The 16,120-nt window shown below is 34.9% G+C and overlaps 2 protein-coding genes across 2 annotated transcripts; one reads left to right on the top strand and one right to left on the bottom strand.

Moving 5' to 3' along the window:
• Window positions 1-413: 413 nt before the first annotated feature.
• On the bottom strand, window positions 414-1,128 carry LOC132559560 (uncharacterized). Its single transcript, XM_060224194.1, has 2 exons — window positions 1,051-1,128; window positions 414-860 (listed from the first exon to the last, which is right to left on the bottom strand). Exons 1-2 carry the CDS (start codon window positions 1,126-1,128, stop codon window positions 414-416), a joined length of 525 nt encoding a protein of 174 aa, XP_060080177.1.
• A 1,130-nt stretch (window positions 1,129-2,258) lies between these two features.
• Window positions 2,259-15,002, top strand: LOC132559551 (catalase-like). The gene is made up of 12 exons (XM_060224182.1): window positions 2,259-2,337; window positions 2,609-2,780; window positions 5,682-5,792; window positions 7,124-7,254; window positions 8,156-8,206; window positions 8,925-9,104; window positions 9,329-9,520; window positions 9,924-10,076; window positions 10,540-10,678; window positions 11,724-11,875; window positions 13,873-14,034; window positions 14,928-15,002. Exons 1-11 carry the CDS (start codon window positions 2,281-2,283, stop codon window positions 14,032-14,034), a joined length of 1,500 nt encoding a protein of 499 aa, XP_060080165.1. The 5' UTR covers window positions 2,259-2,280; the 3' UTR covers window positions 14,928-15,002.
• Window positions 15,003-16,120: the final 1,118 nt, after the last annotated feature.

Genomic DNA, 16,120 nt, shown 5'->3' with positions numbered 1-16,120 from the left:
TTTACCATCAACGGAAACACACATCACCATGCTCGCGGTCCGACTCAAGTGTGCTGTAGGGGCCTTTCGTCTTTGTTGCCTATGTTTGTCATTGACTTGTGGGTGAATAAATCAACCACATTTGATAAGAACACATACTTTATTTCTCTACAATAGTTTTTAGTCTATTTACATATTCAATATCGTGTTCCCAATAGCTCGATGCTTTATTACGGTTCGACTTTAATGACTGGCAACTTGAATTCTACCGTATTACATTATGAGATACTTCCGAAACTGTCTTCGGAATTATCGTTTAGGTGCAAATTTTGCAGATACAATCTTTTGAATAAAACAAGAAAATGGTAATATATTGGCATAAATTAACATAAAATATTATCAACATGTATTGATCAGTGTGTGAGCTACTGTCTTTATGAATCAGAGGTCTTTTCCAGTGTTGCCTGGACCCTGGCGTAGCTCTTGGCCCATTTTGCTTTTCTTTCCGCTGCCTTCTTCTCCCGGTTACGTCTGGCCCGCTCCTGTTTGGCGTCAATAGATGCTCTGTTTATTGGAGGAAGACGTCGTGGAGGACCGTAGATTGCAGCTCGGCACACCTCCCAGGAGTACGAGGCGTATTGGGGATATTTTCTTTTATATTCTGGAACACCAGGGAGAGCCAGAGAGGTCAAATCGTCAGATTCAGAAATACCGCAAATGTCCAATACAAACGCCACGCCTCCGTCCCCCTTTCTTGGGACTATCCCTTCCTCCTTCAGCTGCATCAATACAGTTTGTTCGGTTTTCCGTGTCATGTTGGAAACACCAAAGTGTTGTGATGGGCCAGCTTTTTCTGGGGTCGGATCGATGGTAGGCGCGACCTACAGAATGTATTAGAATTAGTGAAAGTGTTTCACATTTGGAAGCAGCAAATAGCACTGTAAAATGGGTATAGTCATTTATAAATGACACAGAGATAATTTATTGACTAATTCAGTTCAAATTCCATCCTCTAAGTCTCGGGCAGATATCAATTACTAGTTTGTTATACTGACAAAAGACTTCTTTTACCTTGTTCTTTCTTTGCCAACATAAAGAAAGCGATTTTCCTTGTGTATTTTCTTCCGTCTTCGAGTTATTGCACCCCATTTCCCACTAAACTGAATGTTAGTAAATGCTTCTTCGTGCGACAGTAAAGCGTCAACCGCATGTGCATAGATACAAAATATATTATGACGTCACAGATGAAAAGGTTTCAGGACGTCATAATGCACTTTTAAGACGAGGCGCTATTATTAGAATTTTCTCGAAGGGTACTTCCGGAAGAAGCATTGTACGTTATAGAACAGTCTATATATCTGTCCTAATCAGCATCTTTCCGGGGAAGGAGATATAATCCAACGTATCGAACATTAACGCGAGAACCGGGTCAAGGTCAGTTACCCGGACTTAATAAGCAAATGAGTAACTTACTAACGACAAATCATAGTATTATTTTCTTTGTCTAATTCAATGCCTCTGGGAAAATGGGCAAAAAGGACAGAGAAATATCTACCCTCTGCTAAGAATCTTGGTTGTCAATCCCTTGGGAAAAAGTTGTAATGGGGTTCGAACCACCGACCCATCATTCTATAAGCAAACAGTTTCCACTAGGCTAAATAATCGAAATGTAGCAAGGACATGGTCACAGGGACTTGGCATGGATATATGATAATAAACTGAACATTGCATAGGGATTTTTGTCTGGTGGATAGGCTCAATATTCTTCTCTGTTTACATTGAAACTAGTTCGACATTCTTTTTACTGAACTTGTGCACAACAACGACAGAACCCGACATCAATATCATCAGTATTAGATGTCGGTCCCTGATTATTAATTATCGTCACGTTTTCTACGATATCTATTTTGCTTTCTGTCAGTACAAAACCGGCAAAGATATTATTTCTGATTTCCATTCATCAATAACATTTCTTCAGCTTCTTCAAAAGCTTTTGGGTATCGTAACATATTCCATGATAATATCATTTTCAAAGCTGACTGTAAGTTTACAATACATTTCAGATCAACATTTCAGCCGCAGTTTGTGTGTAATTCTTAACAACTTTAAAAGGAAAAGAATATTATAACAGGACTCACGTGATAGAAGTTACTTCTGATACACAGAATCCGTGCGACCGCGACACTTGTAGGTCACTAAAAATAGCACAAAACTTAGTCATAAAGCGATAGGTGTAATAAACGTTTCATCGTTGTGACTGACTTGCGACAGTGAAGGAGCTACAAGGATTCCACAGTAAGGATGGCAAATAGAGACAAGGCTACAAACCAGCTGGAGGAATTCAAAAAATCTCAAAAGGTATCGTAGATTAAAATTTAATAGTAAATTTAACAGATACGTTTTATTTTAAAAAGATGCATTTTTTTTAAAATCAAGCGTCTGTTTTTATATTTCTATGTACAATCAATATATACAAAGAACTTCCGTAGTGTTGATAGCGTGTATATGAATCCAAATAAGTCTAAGCTAAATGAAATGAGACAATCGACTAAAAAAAGAATGGAAAATATTCCTCTTCACTTCAGTCCAGTTTTAAATTTTGACTAGAATAAATCTGATGCCTTTGTAGAAGCCCGATGTGCTGACCACAGGAACAGGTGCCCCAGTGGGCACTAAGACAGCTACCCTGACCGCTGGGCCAAGAGGACCTGTCCTTATTCAGGATTTCACCTTTACGGATGAAATGGCCCACTTCAACAGGGAACGAATCCCAGAACGAGTTGTCCATGCCAAGGGGGGAGGTTAGTGATCTTAGCTCCTAGTTCATTTCATACTAAATTATTGTATATGTGGAAAAATCTATTGATAGAATTTCTTATTTTTGCTGGTTTTATCAAAACGAACCGGAATATGTATGCCATTTTATAATCACGGTAAGACGACACCCTTAACAAGAATGTAGACTGTAAACTTAAAAAAAAAATTGCAACATTTTTTAGCGACGTATAGAGTTTTCTTTCTCTGTCATACTTGCGCGAATTTTGTGTACATATTGAAACGACATATGAATTTTGACTTGACTGAGAGGCATATAAAGGTAGGACGATATATAACATAGACTTTGATATGTATCTAGCTGGTATCCAATCTATGGTGACCTTCGTACAGGTACTTTTCTAATCTATCAAAAAACATCTTCGTAATATAGATGTATCTGACAGAGGCGGCTGTTGTCTGTGATAGATAGTGTAGTAGCTATGCAAAACATTTGATGTTCCTAATTGTAACAAGTTTTCAGACTACCCAATATCCAAAATCTTCAACGGTTTCTTTTTCTCTCTCTCTTCACTATGAATTATTTAACAGAAAGCAAAACACATCAATTTACATGCTTTTTCAGATCTAAATTTGTTTAGTTTTTGATAAAGGATTTTTTTTCGAGATTATGATCGGACAATATCTTGGATTTTGAAGCATGTAAGTTGATTTTTAAAATGCAGCATAAAAATCTCCTGATTCAACCTTTGCTAATTTGAGTTTTAAGAAACTTATGAAAACAACGATGTTAAGAAGTTGAAAATATGGACAGCAAAATTCTAAGGCATTTACTGTAATCGAAGGTTTCGTAGGAAACATTCTATACAATTCATCTAGATTTATAAGTTATTATAAACTTACACCCTTATTGGTATATGAGCATCTTGTGTTTAAAACCCACATGAAATGCCAAATTAGGGCAGTTTAATGCAATTTCCAGTGTGTTACTTGTATCTTGTATTATGTGAAGAAAGTTAGGGCGTTTGACCTTAAAATACTGCTCCTTTTAAATATTTTAATCGCATTTGGTTTGATAGACTCACTAGGATGACCATTACATTCGTACTGATCAACTTGATAGCGTTCCGGGGTCTCACGTTGAAATCTGTCAAAATTGTCTCTTAATTAACCTCGCTGTTATTCCCCAAAAGGGTTTTAATCTCAGTCCAGAAGGGTTTTTTTCTCTAATCTTGAATATTTTCTTCTATTTGCAACAAACTTATCCGGCTGTTTTGACAGGTCACAAAACACAGAATCGTTTTTGAAACTAAAACGTTTTTTTTTTTTTTTTTTTTTGCGAATTTAGGAAATGTTTCCATTTATCCCTGTTAAGATTCTGCTCTAGATAAAACAGTACGTTAATTAAGCATACGTGTATCTCTGATGCCTCTTTACCAGATTAGTTAACAATATTGGGCGTCAGTTGTAACAACCAGCCCCTTATCTAGTATTTCAGTCCCAGGTAATAAAAACCTACATTATAATGTTTTCAGGGTTTCGTGCAACTTTCCCTTAAGGCTGAGGAGCACCACTTTCAGGCACGGGATCAGATAAAATGGACCCTTTCCATTTTTCTATGCTATCTAGGAATTTTTGGAAAGTTTTACTCAATATTACTTTGAAATTACTTTAAGTAATATTTTATTTTATCTTCAAACATCAAATATATACATTTTATTAACATTTGCAAACCTTTAAAAACGTTTATTTATTTTTTAACGTTCTCTCATACAGAAGTTTCTAATGTAGTCCCCAACTGTTTAATTCAAAAGAAAGGGTCAACAAAATTTATAACTTTGAATTTCGATTATAATTATCCTGTTTCAATAACAAAATACATTCACATGTACTTTCCCACGTGACCTCATTTCGTCATACATCAGTTACAGCTGGTGTGCCTATTTGAAAAAGTATTAACACTTTGCGTCGAATACCACCTGTAGCAAAAGGTTATCACTTAATCACTCGTAGCCTTATTTTTCAAAGTAGCCAGAAGTAAATCTCTGACAGAATTGATAGACAATAATCACAAACCGCGTAACCTGGTTTATTGATGGTGATAAATAGTGAATATGTATCACTGATTCTGTTACCTCATTTCCCTATATCTCACAAGATACTAGACAAGTATACAGCACCAAAAGGCTAAATGTCAACAGATGCCAAGTTTGCAAGATGACAATAAGATGTTTTTATGTCATTAAACATAGTTCTTTTTTAAAAACATAAGTTATTATAGATGTTCAAGAAATCACTCGTATTTCTTTTACGAATAAAACTTAGATATCTAATGTTTAGATATTTATATATATCATTAATGTTATATAACCTGGAGCGTTTTCCAATCAGAAATCGGTTGTGATAACATGGATTAAGACATTACGTAATGAATTGAAAATTGTGCAACAAAATGGCTGTTTAATTTTGTTTTCATTTTTTTTTTATTCTTAGTTATGTGATAAAGTTACCTTTAATTTGTTTTCCTTTTAAATGAAATTTTATGGAATTCGTGTAGCAGTTTTAACTTATGCACATCAGGGCGCGCAAAAATAAAAAAAAAACATCCAACACACATGTCATAAACGCTCAAACGAAATGAAAACTTCATTTACGATCTTCTATATAATAATGTCAATGATATACGGCAAGAAACTGATCAAATAAAAGAAATAAAAATGCTATTATCAGTATTACATGTATACCTTTTACTATACAATAATTAGAATTGCTACAGAGCATTATAGCCCCTGTAGAAGTCAAATAGTGATGGAATGAAAGGGGAGATAATCCAAAATTCTTGTATCAAGAAAACCATAATTCACGTATATCATGAAATAATATAAGGAAACTACCATTCTAACATTGACTTTATCTTATGTATTCAGGTGCCTTTGGATACTTTGAGGTGACTCACGACATCACAAAGTACTGTAAGGCCAAGCCATTTGAGTCGGTGGGAAAGAAGACTCCTGTGGGCGTCCGTTTTTCAACAGTTGGTATGTATAAGTGGAATTAAGTATTAAAATCGACTAACAAGATGAATCTTTAATCATAGGCATTCGTTAATGCTGTATTCAACCAAGTTCATCTCTTTCCTTTTGAGAGGAAAAAAGATACATTGTGGATGCGCATAATTCAACCTTTCAAGCCTTTTCTTTCATATGTCCAGTCACCAAGTACTATAACTGAAATTAACAACATTTTGTTTACTTTTGTCTAGGTTTCCACAATACTACGTAGGTCATTGCAAGTAGGCTTCATTTGTCTTATAAAGGTGACCATTTAGTCTTCGAAACATCACACTCTAATCTTGTACTGGTCGTTGTAAGACCTTCTATTCTATTGATGTTACCAAGGAGAAAAAATGTTCCGAAATTTCATTAAACTCTTTATTAACAAATGTAGGACGTAAACCATGGTTGTACTTTACCTATAGATAACATATACTAGGTAGCAGTTTTATTGCATATAGAGACAAGAGGGGCAACGGTAAACGACAAATGTTACGTGGAGTTTTTACAGTGTGGTGATCAACCAGATGTATATTACATATAGATTTATTGATTTATTGTCAATGAGGGTCATCATATAAAAAGATTTACTGTAGAGGTGATAAGACTGGAACAGTATAGCAGACCTTCCAAAGGTGCCAGTATATATATATCTCCTACCTCTCGTCTATAGTTAACTATCATAAACAATTATTGAGTTTTACATGTATCATGGGTTGGATTACCTACCTTAGTACATTTTTTTCTCCACTAGAAGGCGCTCGTTGAAACGTCGAAGCGAAGCCACGCGGGAAGTAGCAAAACTACGACAGGCAATCCAGTCTATTTGTATTATATAACTCAACTGCATTAATAGAGAGCAAACTTATCATTTCATTTTTATTCAGCAACAAGCCTATTCTCTGATATAAACCCACCAACATCACATCGCTATAAAGTTTACTTAAATCAATAATTTTAATCTTCTTTTAAAGTCGTGTGTGTCAAATGTGTTGTTAATCATTCTAATTGATCTTGTAAACAAGAGTTTTAGTGTTTATATATATATGTATATATATACGAAATGCAGCCAACATGGGATGAAGGGCTACCAAGTTTGTTTATTTCAAAGGTAGGAAGTCATATACTCAGATGTGTAAATGAAAAACCAAAGATAAAAAGTCTTAATATTTGGGATATGGTGTTTGGATAAGGTCCTTTTACATGTATTAGAATGAATGATTTTGACTTGCGTTTTGGGTAAAAATCTAAACAACAAAATGCTGAAGTAATGATGTGATGAAGAATCAAACCAATGTTCTGTTTCGGGTTTGTAGGAGGAGAGAGCGGATCTGCCGACACTGCTCGTGACCCCCGGGGATTCGCCATCAAGTTTTATTCAGAAGATGGAAACTGGGATTTGGTCGGCAACAACACACCTATCTTCTTCATCAGAGATCCAATGTTTGTAGGTAGCATGTAGAACAATATTCATTTGTAATTGTTTTAATCTTATATCTCACTTTAGATACACCAACACAGATAAACCATGGGTATATACTGGAATTTCTATCTGCCTGTAAATTGTTTGATAAAACAGCTGCAGATTTGTCCACGAAATTCCTACTACTCATCGCCCCCATCCTCCAATGATGCAAAGAAAAGTGAATGCCATATTCACATATTGAATGTAATATAAACATGATGATTTAACAGCAAACAAAAAAGTTTAAGCACATCGAGATAGTTGACACCCTGTCCATATGTGCTCTTTGGGCAGTATGGTACATACTGAGATGGGACCGATATCTTTTTTTTTCACCCAAAGTGGTACCCTTTGGGTAGTATTCTACATAATGAGATGGGACCGATATTTTTTTCACCCCAAGTGGTACTCTTAGGGTAGTATGGTACATAATGAGATGGGACCGATATCTTTTTTTTCACCCCAAGTGGTACCCTTTGGGTAGTATGGTACATAATGAGATGGAACCGATATCTTTTTTTTTTCACCCCAAGTGGTACCCTTTGGGTAGTATGGTACATAATGAGATGGGACCAATATCTTTTTTTCACCCCAAGTGGTACTCTTAGGGTAGTATGGTACATAATGAGATGGGACCAATATATTTTTTTCACCCCAAGTGGTACCCTTTGGGCAGTATGGTACATAATGAGATGGGACCGATATTTTTTTCACCAAAAGTGGTAAGATTAGGAAAAAAAATCAGCTTCGGATTAATCTAATCCTGAGTGCTGAGGTCTTCTCTCTCACACCCAAACGTGTTTTTTTTTTATTTTCACTTGCCCTATTGGATCTTTCTAATGTGACCTCACACAATTTCAATGACCTCCTTTTCTTTTTCTAGTTCCCTAGTTTTATCCACACACAAAAGAGAAATCCACAGACCCATCTGAAGGTAAGTCCCCCCACTAGTTCCATAGATTCAAGTAGAAAGTGTATTATATTCTGTAATTAGGTCACTGCAACATTAATTTTTTTGTCAAACTTTGGATATTATATAAAAAAAATGACAGAAATAAGCGAAATCTTTACTGCTCCATTTAAATGGAGTAGTCAAAATTTTAGTGTTGAAAAGTCTTCATAAATAGATTTAGCAAAGGTAGTGAAATAAGGTAATTGACCAGGACCTTCATGTCTTGGCAAATCAAATGGGTCAAATAATTTCATGAAATTGAGAACACAAGTATCGACTTGTTTAGTGTTAATGGTTTAGCTAATAACCATTAAACAAAATCTACGATGAGTTTGTTTTTTTTGCCGTAGAAATTATCGGAGAGTGAAGCCAATTCTAAGTGAAAGCAATGGTATCTTCAGTCTAAAATGTATTTTTAGTAATTCATTTTTATTTCAAAGTCAAATATATCAGTGATACCATTCATCATGTAGAAACACGTGACTGAAATTGTCACATAACATGCATACAGCAAACGAGAACCGACGACTTCAAACTACGGAACAGGTTGTTTTCCAGAAAAAAACATATTTCAAATACAGAATTTGACTAAAACTGTTCGTGGAGAGGTTTCTTCCTGTAAATATACCTGTTGATATACCCCACATAAATTATTTATCTTTCCTGTCTGTTCCTATATATTTATTTGTTGTTTGACCAGGACCCTGACATGTTCTGGGATTTCATCTCACTGCGGCCAGAGACCACGCACCAAGTATCCTTCTTATTCTCTGACCGAGGAACACCTGACGGCTTCAGACGAATGAATGGCTACGGAAGTCACACTTTCAAGATGATCAACGGGGACGGTGTTCCTGTATACTGTAAATTTATCTTGAAGGTAAAAAGTCAACTTATTTTTAATTTAATAGACTGTTGGAACGAAAAATTTGTACGCACGAAAATACAGTTATAGTACTGAATGAATAACCATTGTTTGTTTTGTTTAAATTTAAACTTCATTCGTTGTCAAAAATAAACAAATATATTTTCATTTTAGAAGTGAATTAATAAAGTATCATGTACAAATGTTTAGAATTACTTCCCCTTGATATAATTTGATAGACTGACCAGGGCATCAAGAACCTGATGGCTAACCAGGCCGCAGAATTGTCCATGACTGACCCCGACTATGCCATCCGGGATCTCTTCAATGCTATTGAAGATGGTAACTTCCCCTCATGGACATTCTACATCCAGGTTATGACCTTTGAGGAGGCGGAAAGGGTCTCGTACAACCCATTTGACCTCACTAAGGTAAGTTTATTAACCCGTACATATGCAATAAGCACAGGTTGTCAATACATCACCTCACATTTAAATTCAGGAGATTGGCTCATCGTAGGAAATGCTACTGAACAAGAAGTGGTGGGCTTATTACATGACATGGGCTTATTGGCGATTATGATATTTTGACACATTTTACCTGTCACAAGCGTATTCTGCCATTGATGCACCTGCTTTGTGTATAAGTGGCTGCGTTGTGGTTTACCAGTAAATGTTTGATCACAGACATTTCTGTAACAGAAAGAATATCATCTAAAAATGATCGTAAGACAGCAGAATAAAAGGATTTTTTTTGTGTATCAACAGGCGACTTAAAATAAATTGTTGTATTGTCAGTCCATGATAAATATGAATGTTTTATGATATGATTTAGGTATGGCCACAAGGAGAGTTCCCTCTGATCCCAGTCGGACGGATGGTACTTAACAGAAATCCCAAGAACTACTTTGCAGAGGTTGAACAGATTGCATTCTCACCTGCTCACATGATTCCTGGTATCGAAGCTAGCCCTGACAAAATGTTACAGGTATGACTATAAGTTGAACAATGCATATAAAGACCCTGCAAAATACTTGTGACTTGGTACATGGTGCTCCAGTATCTTATCTACTGGCAAAACTGAAACTAATTAAAAATAATTGAAAGTATGGTAGTGGTCACTTCAGATGTCTATATATGGATGTATCAGATGTATCAGTTTCAAATGATGGCCATTATTTAATGGATGGGGTCACGATTGCAACCTGGGGTCAGAGGTGTGTGGTTTGATCTCTGACCTAAACTGAGATTATTGAGTTGCGCACTATGGCTAGAAACTTTCCCCATACTGCTCTGAATACCATGCGATGGCCCTTCTGCATGATGCTCATTTAGTAAGCTACCAGCTACTTCGTGAAGACTTTAACTCAAAATGATCCTATCTGTTAAACAGGACAATAAACCCAACACGCAAAAACAAATATCTATCACAGTAATGGGTATTGTTACAGGGTCGTCTGTTTTCTTACTCCGACACCCACCGTCACAGACTGGGCAGTAACTATCTCCAACTGGCCGTCAACTGTCCCTTCAGCACCAAGGCCAAGAACTACCAGCGTGATGGGCCGCAGTGTGTAGGCGACAACCAAGGTATGTTAATGACTGGGCAGTGTTATAGTTGAAATTCAGGATATTTACTTTGAATTTGTTTAAACCATGATCAAATTGGCACAAACTGAAAGCTGGAAGATGATATTTTGCCTTCCATTCTCGACTTATTTTTCAAAGATTCTCCAGTTTCTTCCTAGTGTATGTTGAATCATTCAAGCCAGCGTATTGATAAATTTACTTCATAATTGATGCAGAATTAATATTTTTCAGATATTTTGATATAAATATCCGAACATTTTCACACCTTATACATGTTGGAATTTTGGTTTCAAACATTCAAATATACAAGATGTAGTTCCATCTTTGCCTCATATATATGTTTGTAGTACTGTATTAATATATAAATGTTTGTAGTATTGTATTAACATATATATGTTTGTAGTACTGTATTAATATATAAATGTTTGTAGTATTGTATTACACATATATATGTTTGTAGTATTGTATTACACATATATATGTTTGTAGTACTGTATTAATATATAAATGTTTGTAGTATTGTATTACACATATATATGTTTGTAGTATTGTATTAACATATAAATGTTTGTAGTATTGTATTACACATATATATGTTTGTAGTACTGTATTAATATATAAATGTTTGTAGTATTGTATTACACATATATATGTTTGTAGTATTGTATTACACATATAAATGTTTGTAGTATTGTATTACACATATAAATGTTTGTAGTTTTGTATTAACAATTTTACCCTGGTTTCTGAACAAAATTACAAAGAAATGAAATATTTCATATAGCATATTTTGAATGTTAATTATTTCAAAAATTACGAGAATAGAAATGACTAGCTATAAAGCACATTTGATATTTGAAGGTTTCGTTTTCAATTATTTCACCTGGACTTGGAAATATCTTGAGTGTCGGCATGTTCCCTAGATATTCCTTTAAAGATATCGTCATTTTATTATTATTTTTTATTGAAATACATCAAATTGTCAACGTAGTGAATTTTGTCAATTAAGATACATGTATATAATTATTTATGAATTTCTTTTCAGGGAATGCACCAAATTATTTCCCGAATAGTTTCAGCGGACCACAGGACAACGTAAAGTTAAATGAGTGTCCATTCACAATCACTGGTGATGTTCAAAGGTATGAGACTAAGGACGAGGACAACTTCTCACAAGTTACCGACTTCTGGAACAAGGTAATAACTCACCGTCTTTAATAAAATGTAAAAGCAATGCTTCAGTTTGGTAATGACTCACTCATTATTGTTGACTAAGGCCAAATCTATTACACTGTAAGTGTAATGACTTACTCATTATTGTTGACTAAGGCCAAATCTATTACACTGTGAGTGTAATGACTGACTCATTATTGTTGACTAAGGCCAAATCTATTACACTGTAAGTGTAATGACTGACTCATTATTGTTGACTAAGGCCAAATCTATTACACTGTAAGTGTAATGACTCACTCATTATTGTTGACTAAGGCCAAATCTATTACACTGTAAGTGTAATGACTCACTCATTATTGTTGACTAAGGCCAAATCTATTACACTGTAAGTGTAATGACTTACTCATTATTGTTGACTAAGGCCAAATCTATTACACTGTAAGTGTAATGACTCACTCATTATTGTTGACTAAGGCCAAATCTATTACACTGTAAGTGTAATGACTTACTCATTATTGTTGACTAAGGCCAAATCTATTACACTGTAAGTGTAATGACTCACTCATTATTGTTGACTAAGGCCAAATCTATTACACTGTAATGGTAATGACTCACTCATTATTGTTGACTAAGGCCAAATCTATTACACTGTAAGTGTAATGACTCACTCATTATTGTTGACTAAGGCCAAATCTATTACACTGTAAGTGTAATGACTGACTCATTATTGTTGACTAAGGCCAAATCTATTACACTGTAAGTGTAATGACTGACTCATTATTGTTGACTAAGGCCAAATCTATTACACTGTAAGTGTAATGACTCACTCATTATTGTTGACTAAGGCCAAATCTATTACACTGTAATGGTAATGACTCACTCATTATTGTTGACTAAGGCCAAATCTATTACACTGTAAGTGTAATGACTCACTCATTATTGTTGACTAAGGCCAAATCTATTACACTGTAAGTGTAATGACTGACTCATTATTGTTGACTAAGGCCAAATCTATTACACTGTAAGTGTAATGACTCACTCATTATTGTTGACTAAGGCCAAATCTATTACACTGTAATGGTGATGACTCACTCATTATTGTTGACTAAGGCCAAATCTATTACACTGTAAGTGTAATGACTCACTCATTATTGTTGACTAAGGCCAAATCTATTACACTGTAAGTGTAATGACTGACTCATTATTGTTGACTAAGGCCAAATCTATTACACTGTAAGTGTAATGACTCACTCATTATTGTTGACTAAGGCCAAATCTATTACACTGTAAGTGTAATGACTTACTCATTATTGTTGACTAAGGCCAAATCTATTACACTGTAAGTGTAATGACTGACTCATTATTGTTGACTAAGGCCAAATCTATTACACTGTAAGTGTAATGACTCACTCATTATTGTTGACTAAGGCCAAATCTATTACACTGTAATGGTAATGACTCACTCATTATTGTTGACTAAGGCCAAATCTATTACACTGTAAGTGTAATGACTCACTCATTATTGTTGACTAAGGCCAAATCTATTACACTGTAAGTGTAATGACTCACTCATTATTGTTGACTAAGGCCAAATCTATTACACTGTAAGTGTAATGACTTACTCATTATTGTTGACTAAGGCCAAATCTATCACACTGTCAGTTCTTCTAAAATGATACTTTGTTTGGTAAGCGATTAAGACATCTCAATCAAGTTTTAAATATTTCCTGAACGTCAAAAACAAAAATTCTACAATGCAAGAAATTTTCTTACTGGAAACGAAGTAATGTTTGCATACGAATATCTCTAGGGATGTGTTGCTGAAATTTGATCACATAATATACATAGTTACAGTCCTTTAATTTGTCCGGGAATCGCGGTCTATTGAAATGCTACAGCCATTTTGGAAATTTCTTAGGCACTTCATTTCTATTTTTAGATTAAATTCTATGAAACATTCACAAAACATATTGAGGATTTTCTAGAGTGCTGGGTATCAAATAAACATTCTTGTTTTACAGGTACTGACGCTAGCGGAGCGTCAACGTTTGGTCGAAAACATTGCAACCCACTTGAAGGATGCCCAAGAATTTATTCAAAAGAGAACAGTACACAACTTCACGCAGGTCCATCCTGACTTTGGAGGGGGTATTCAGAAACTATTGAACTCTTACAAGAAATAGGTAATCCATCAGCCTGTACTCTTTACTTGTTTAATTTGTCATTTTATATAATGTAGATAATGTTGACAATTATGCACCTTCCAATCCGGATTTTTTTGGTTTTTCTTTTGTTTTTTTCCCGGACATTTCTTTCGACCTCTCCGTACTTTGATTTTTCGCCTCCTAGGTATCAACACTTTAGACTAGAACATCATTGACGAGTTATAGAGTGATGAAACAGCTGTTTGGTGCATTGTCTGGCTGTCTTGTGTCTTAGCTTAAATCTGTGTTGTTATGACTTTTATAAATTCTTCTTGAGACCGGGTTAGTCGGAATTATTCTGGCGTTCTATCAACGTTTTAGCCATTGACTCCGAAGATTGAATATAAATGTAGTCAGTGAAATGTCAGACAAATTCGGAGCTAGCAACATGCTAACCACATACTTTATTATAGAATAAGTTACCTTGGGAAATCAAAAGACTTTGTACACCTCAAAGATGACACGGCACATTTTCAAATAGAACGGTTTAGTTGCCGTTGGCTTAGCGAAGGTCAAAATTGCTCATCCCTCCTTTAACTTTTGGTTGTACAATGTATATTTGATTTGATGACAATATTTATTGATTCACACCAAACACTTTTTCTGCTATTGAAAACAGCAATATTTGATAAAGATCATCCAAGGAAAGGAAGTTTAAAACGTTCGTGATTATCAAATACCAGGTAAAAATCTTTATTGTAAATTGGATTATGAAATGCCTGCAAAGTTCTGTTTAAAAGGCGATTAAAGTGAACGAGAAATGACTGGGCTGTAGTTACTATATAGGCTTTAGCCTACACGTCGTAGTTATAAACTGAATTAGGCCAGCAATGATAAAAGAATAAATCAAAAATATTTTTTCTGCATTTCAGTCTGTTCAGCTTTTCCTGACAAGAACTGGTTTAGGGAATACAAGTTCATCAGTGACCCGGATGTTGACATTGGGCAGTTCATCATCAGTGATGTGCTTCGCTGAGATTTAAAAAAAATCCTAAAAACTAGGCTTCTTAGTCATCAGTGACTCAGATATATCTAGACCACTTCATCAGTAGTAACAGATATCCACTCGGAGCTTTTTCTTCAGTAAACGCAGATATGAACTACAGGACGCTTCATTAGTAACCCTTATATTAAGTAGATCACTTCATCATTAGTAACCCTTATATTAAGTAGATCACTTCATCATCAGTAACCCTTATATTAGGGTCATTCCAGAAAATTAGGTGAAAATACCATCAACAGGTAAAACTATACCGCCAAATCTTCGTTGTACTAAAAGTTGTTTCATAAAACTTTTACACAATGGTATAATCATTTTCTAAAGTTGGCCGCGATTGGTCGTATTTATTATCCTTAAAAAATTACTTCATCATTAGTGGTGTTGCATTTGCTGAACGGTGAAGACACTTCATCATTAGTGGTATTGTAGTTGCTGAACAGTTAAGACACTTCATCATTAGTGGTGTCGCGGTTGCTGAACGGTGAAGACACTTCATCATTAGTAGTGTTGTAGTTGCTGAACAGTTAAGACACTTCATCATTAGTGGTGTCGCGGTTGCTGAACGGTGAAGACACTTCATCATTAGTGGTGTTGTAGTTGCTGAACGGTTAAGACACTTCACCTTTAGTGGTGTTGTAGTTGCTGAACGGTTAAGACACTTCACCATTAGTGATGTCGCGGTTGCTGAACGGTGAAGACACTTCACCATTAGTTACCCGGATATTAATTTGGACATGTTATCAATTTCATTGCTTCATTTTTTTTATTTCACGAAGAAAAACAGCCACTCTGTTGTAGATAAAGTTTTAAAAAAACACATTGACAGAAAAGTGTTCCATTGAAATAGTGTACAAGTAATATTATCTTATGTTAAAAACATCAACAAAATACCAGGTATTTTTATACACGAAACCATTCATTAACACCTAATACGTATAGATGTTTTTGAATTGTTTTACTAATTACAAAATCGCACATAATATATATAAACAGATATACATAATCAGTACATGATATATCACAGTACTCTTATTTACAAGTCGATGCATTTGTATTTTTTAAAAT

This window comes from Ylistrum balloti, unplaced genomic scaffold, assembly GCF_031769215.1.
Source record: "Ylistrum balloti isolate Yb309-2 unplaced genomic scaffold, AGI_CSIRO_Ybal_v1 Utg369662, whole genome shotgun sequence".
NCBI classification, from domain to species: Eukaryota; Metazoa; Mollusca; class Bivalvia; order Pectinida; family Pectinidae; genus Ylistrum; species Ylistrum balloti.
This window is presented reverse-complemented; position numbering and strand designations above follow the sequence as displayed.

Coding starts and splice junctions, on each gene's coding strand:
- LOC132559560 (XM_060224194.1), bottom strand. CDS start 1,128: ATGGGGTGCAATAACTCGAAGACGGAAGAAAATACACAAGGAAAATCG. Junction 861..1,050: donor GTTGGCAAAGAAAGAACAAG/GTAAAAGAAGTC, acceptor TACATTCTGTAG/GTCGCGCCTACCATCGATCC.
- LOC132559551 (XM_060224182.1), top strand. CDS start 2,281: ATGGCAAATAGAGACAAGGCTACAAACCAGCTGGAGGAATTCAAAAAA. Junction 2,338..2,608: donor AATTCAAAAAATCTCAAAAG/GTATCGTAGATT, acceptor ATGCCTTTGTAG/AAGCCCGATGTGCTGACCAC. Junction 9,105..9,328: donor ACTGTAAATTTATCTTGAAG/GTAAAAAGTCAA, acceptor ATAATTTGATAG/ACTGACCAGGGCATCAAGAA.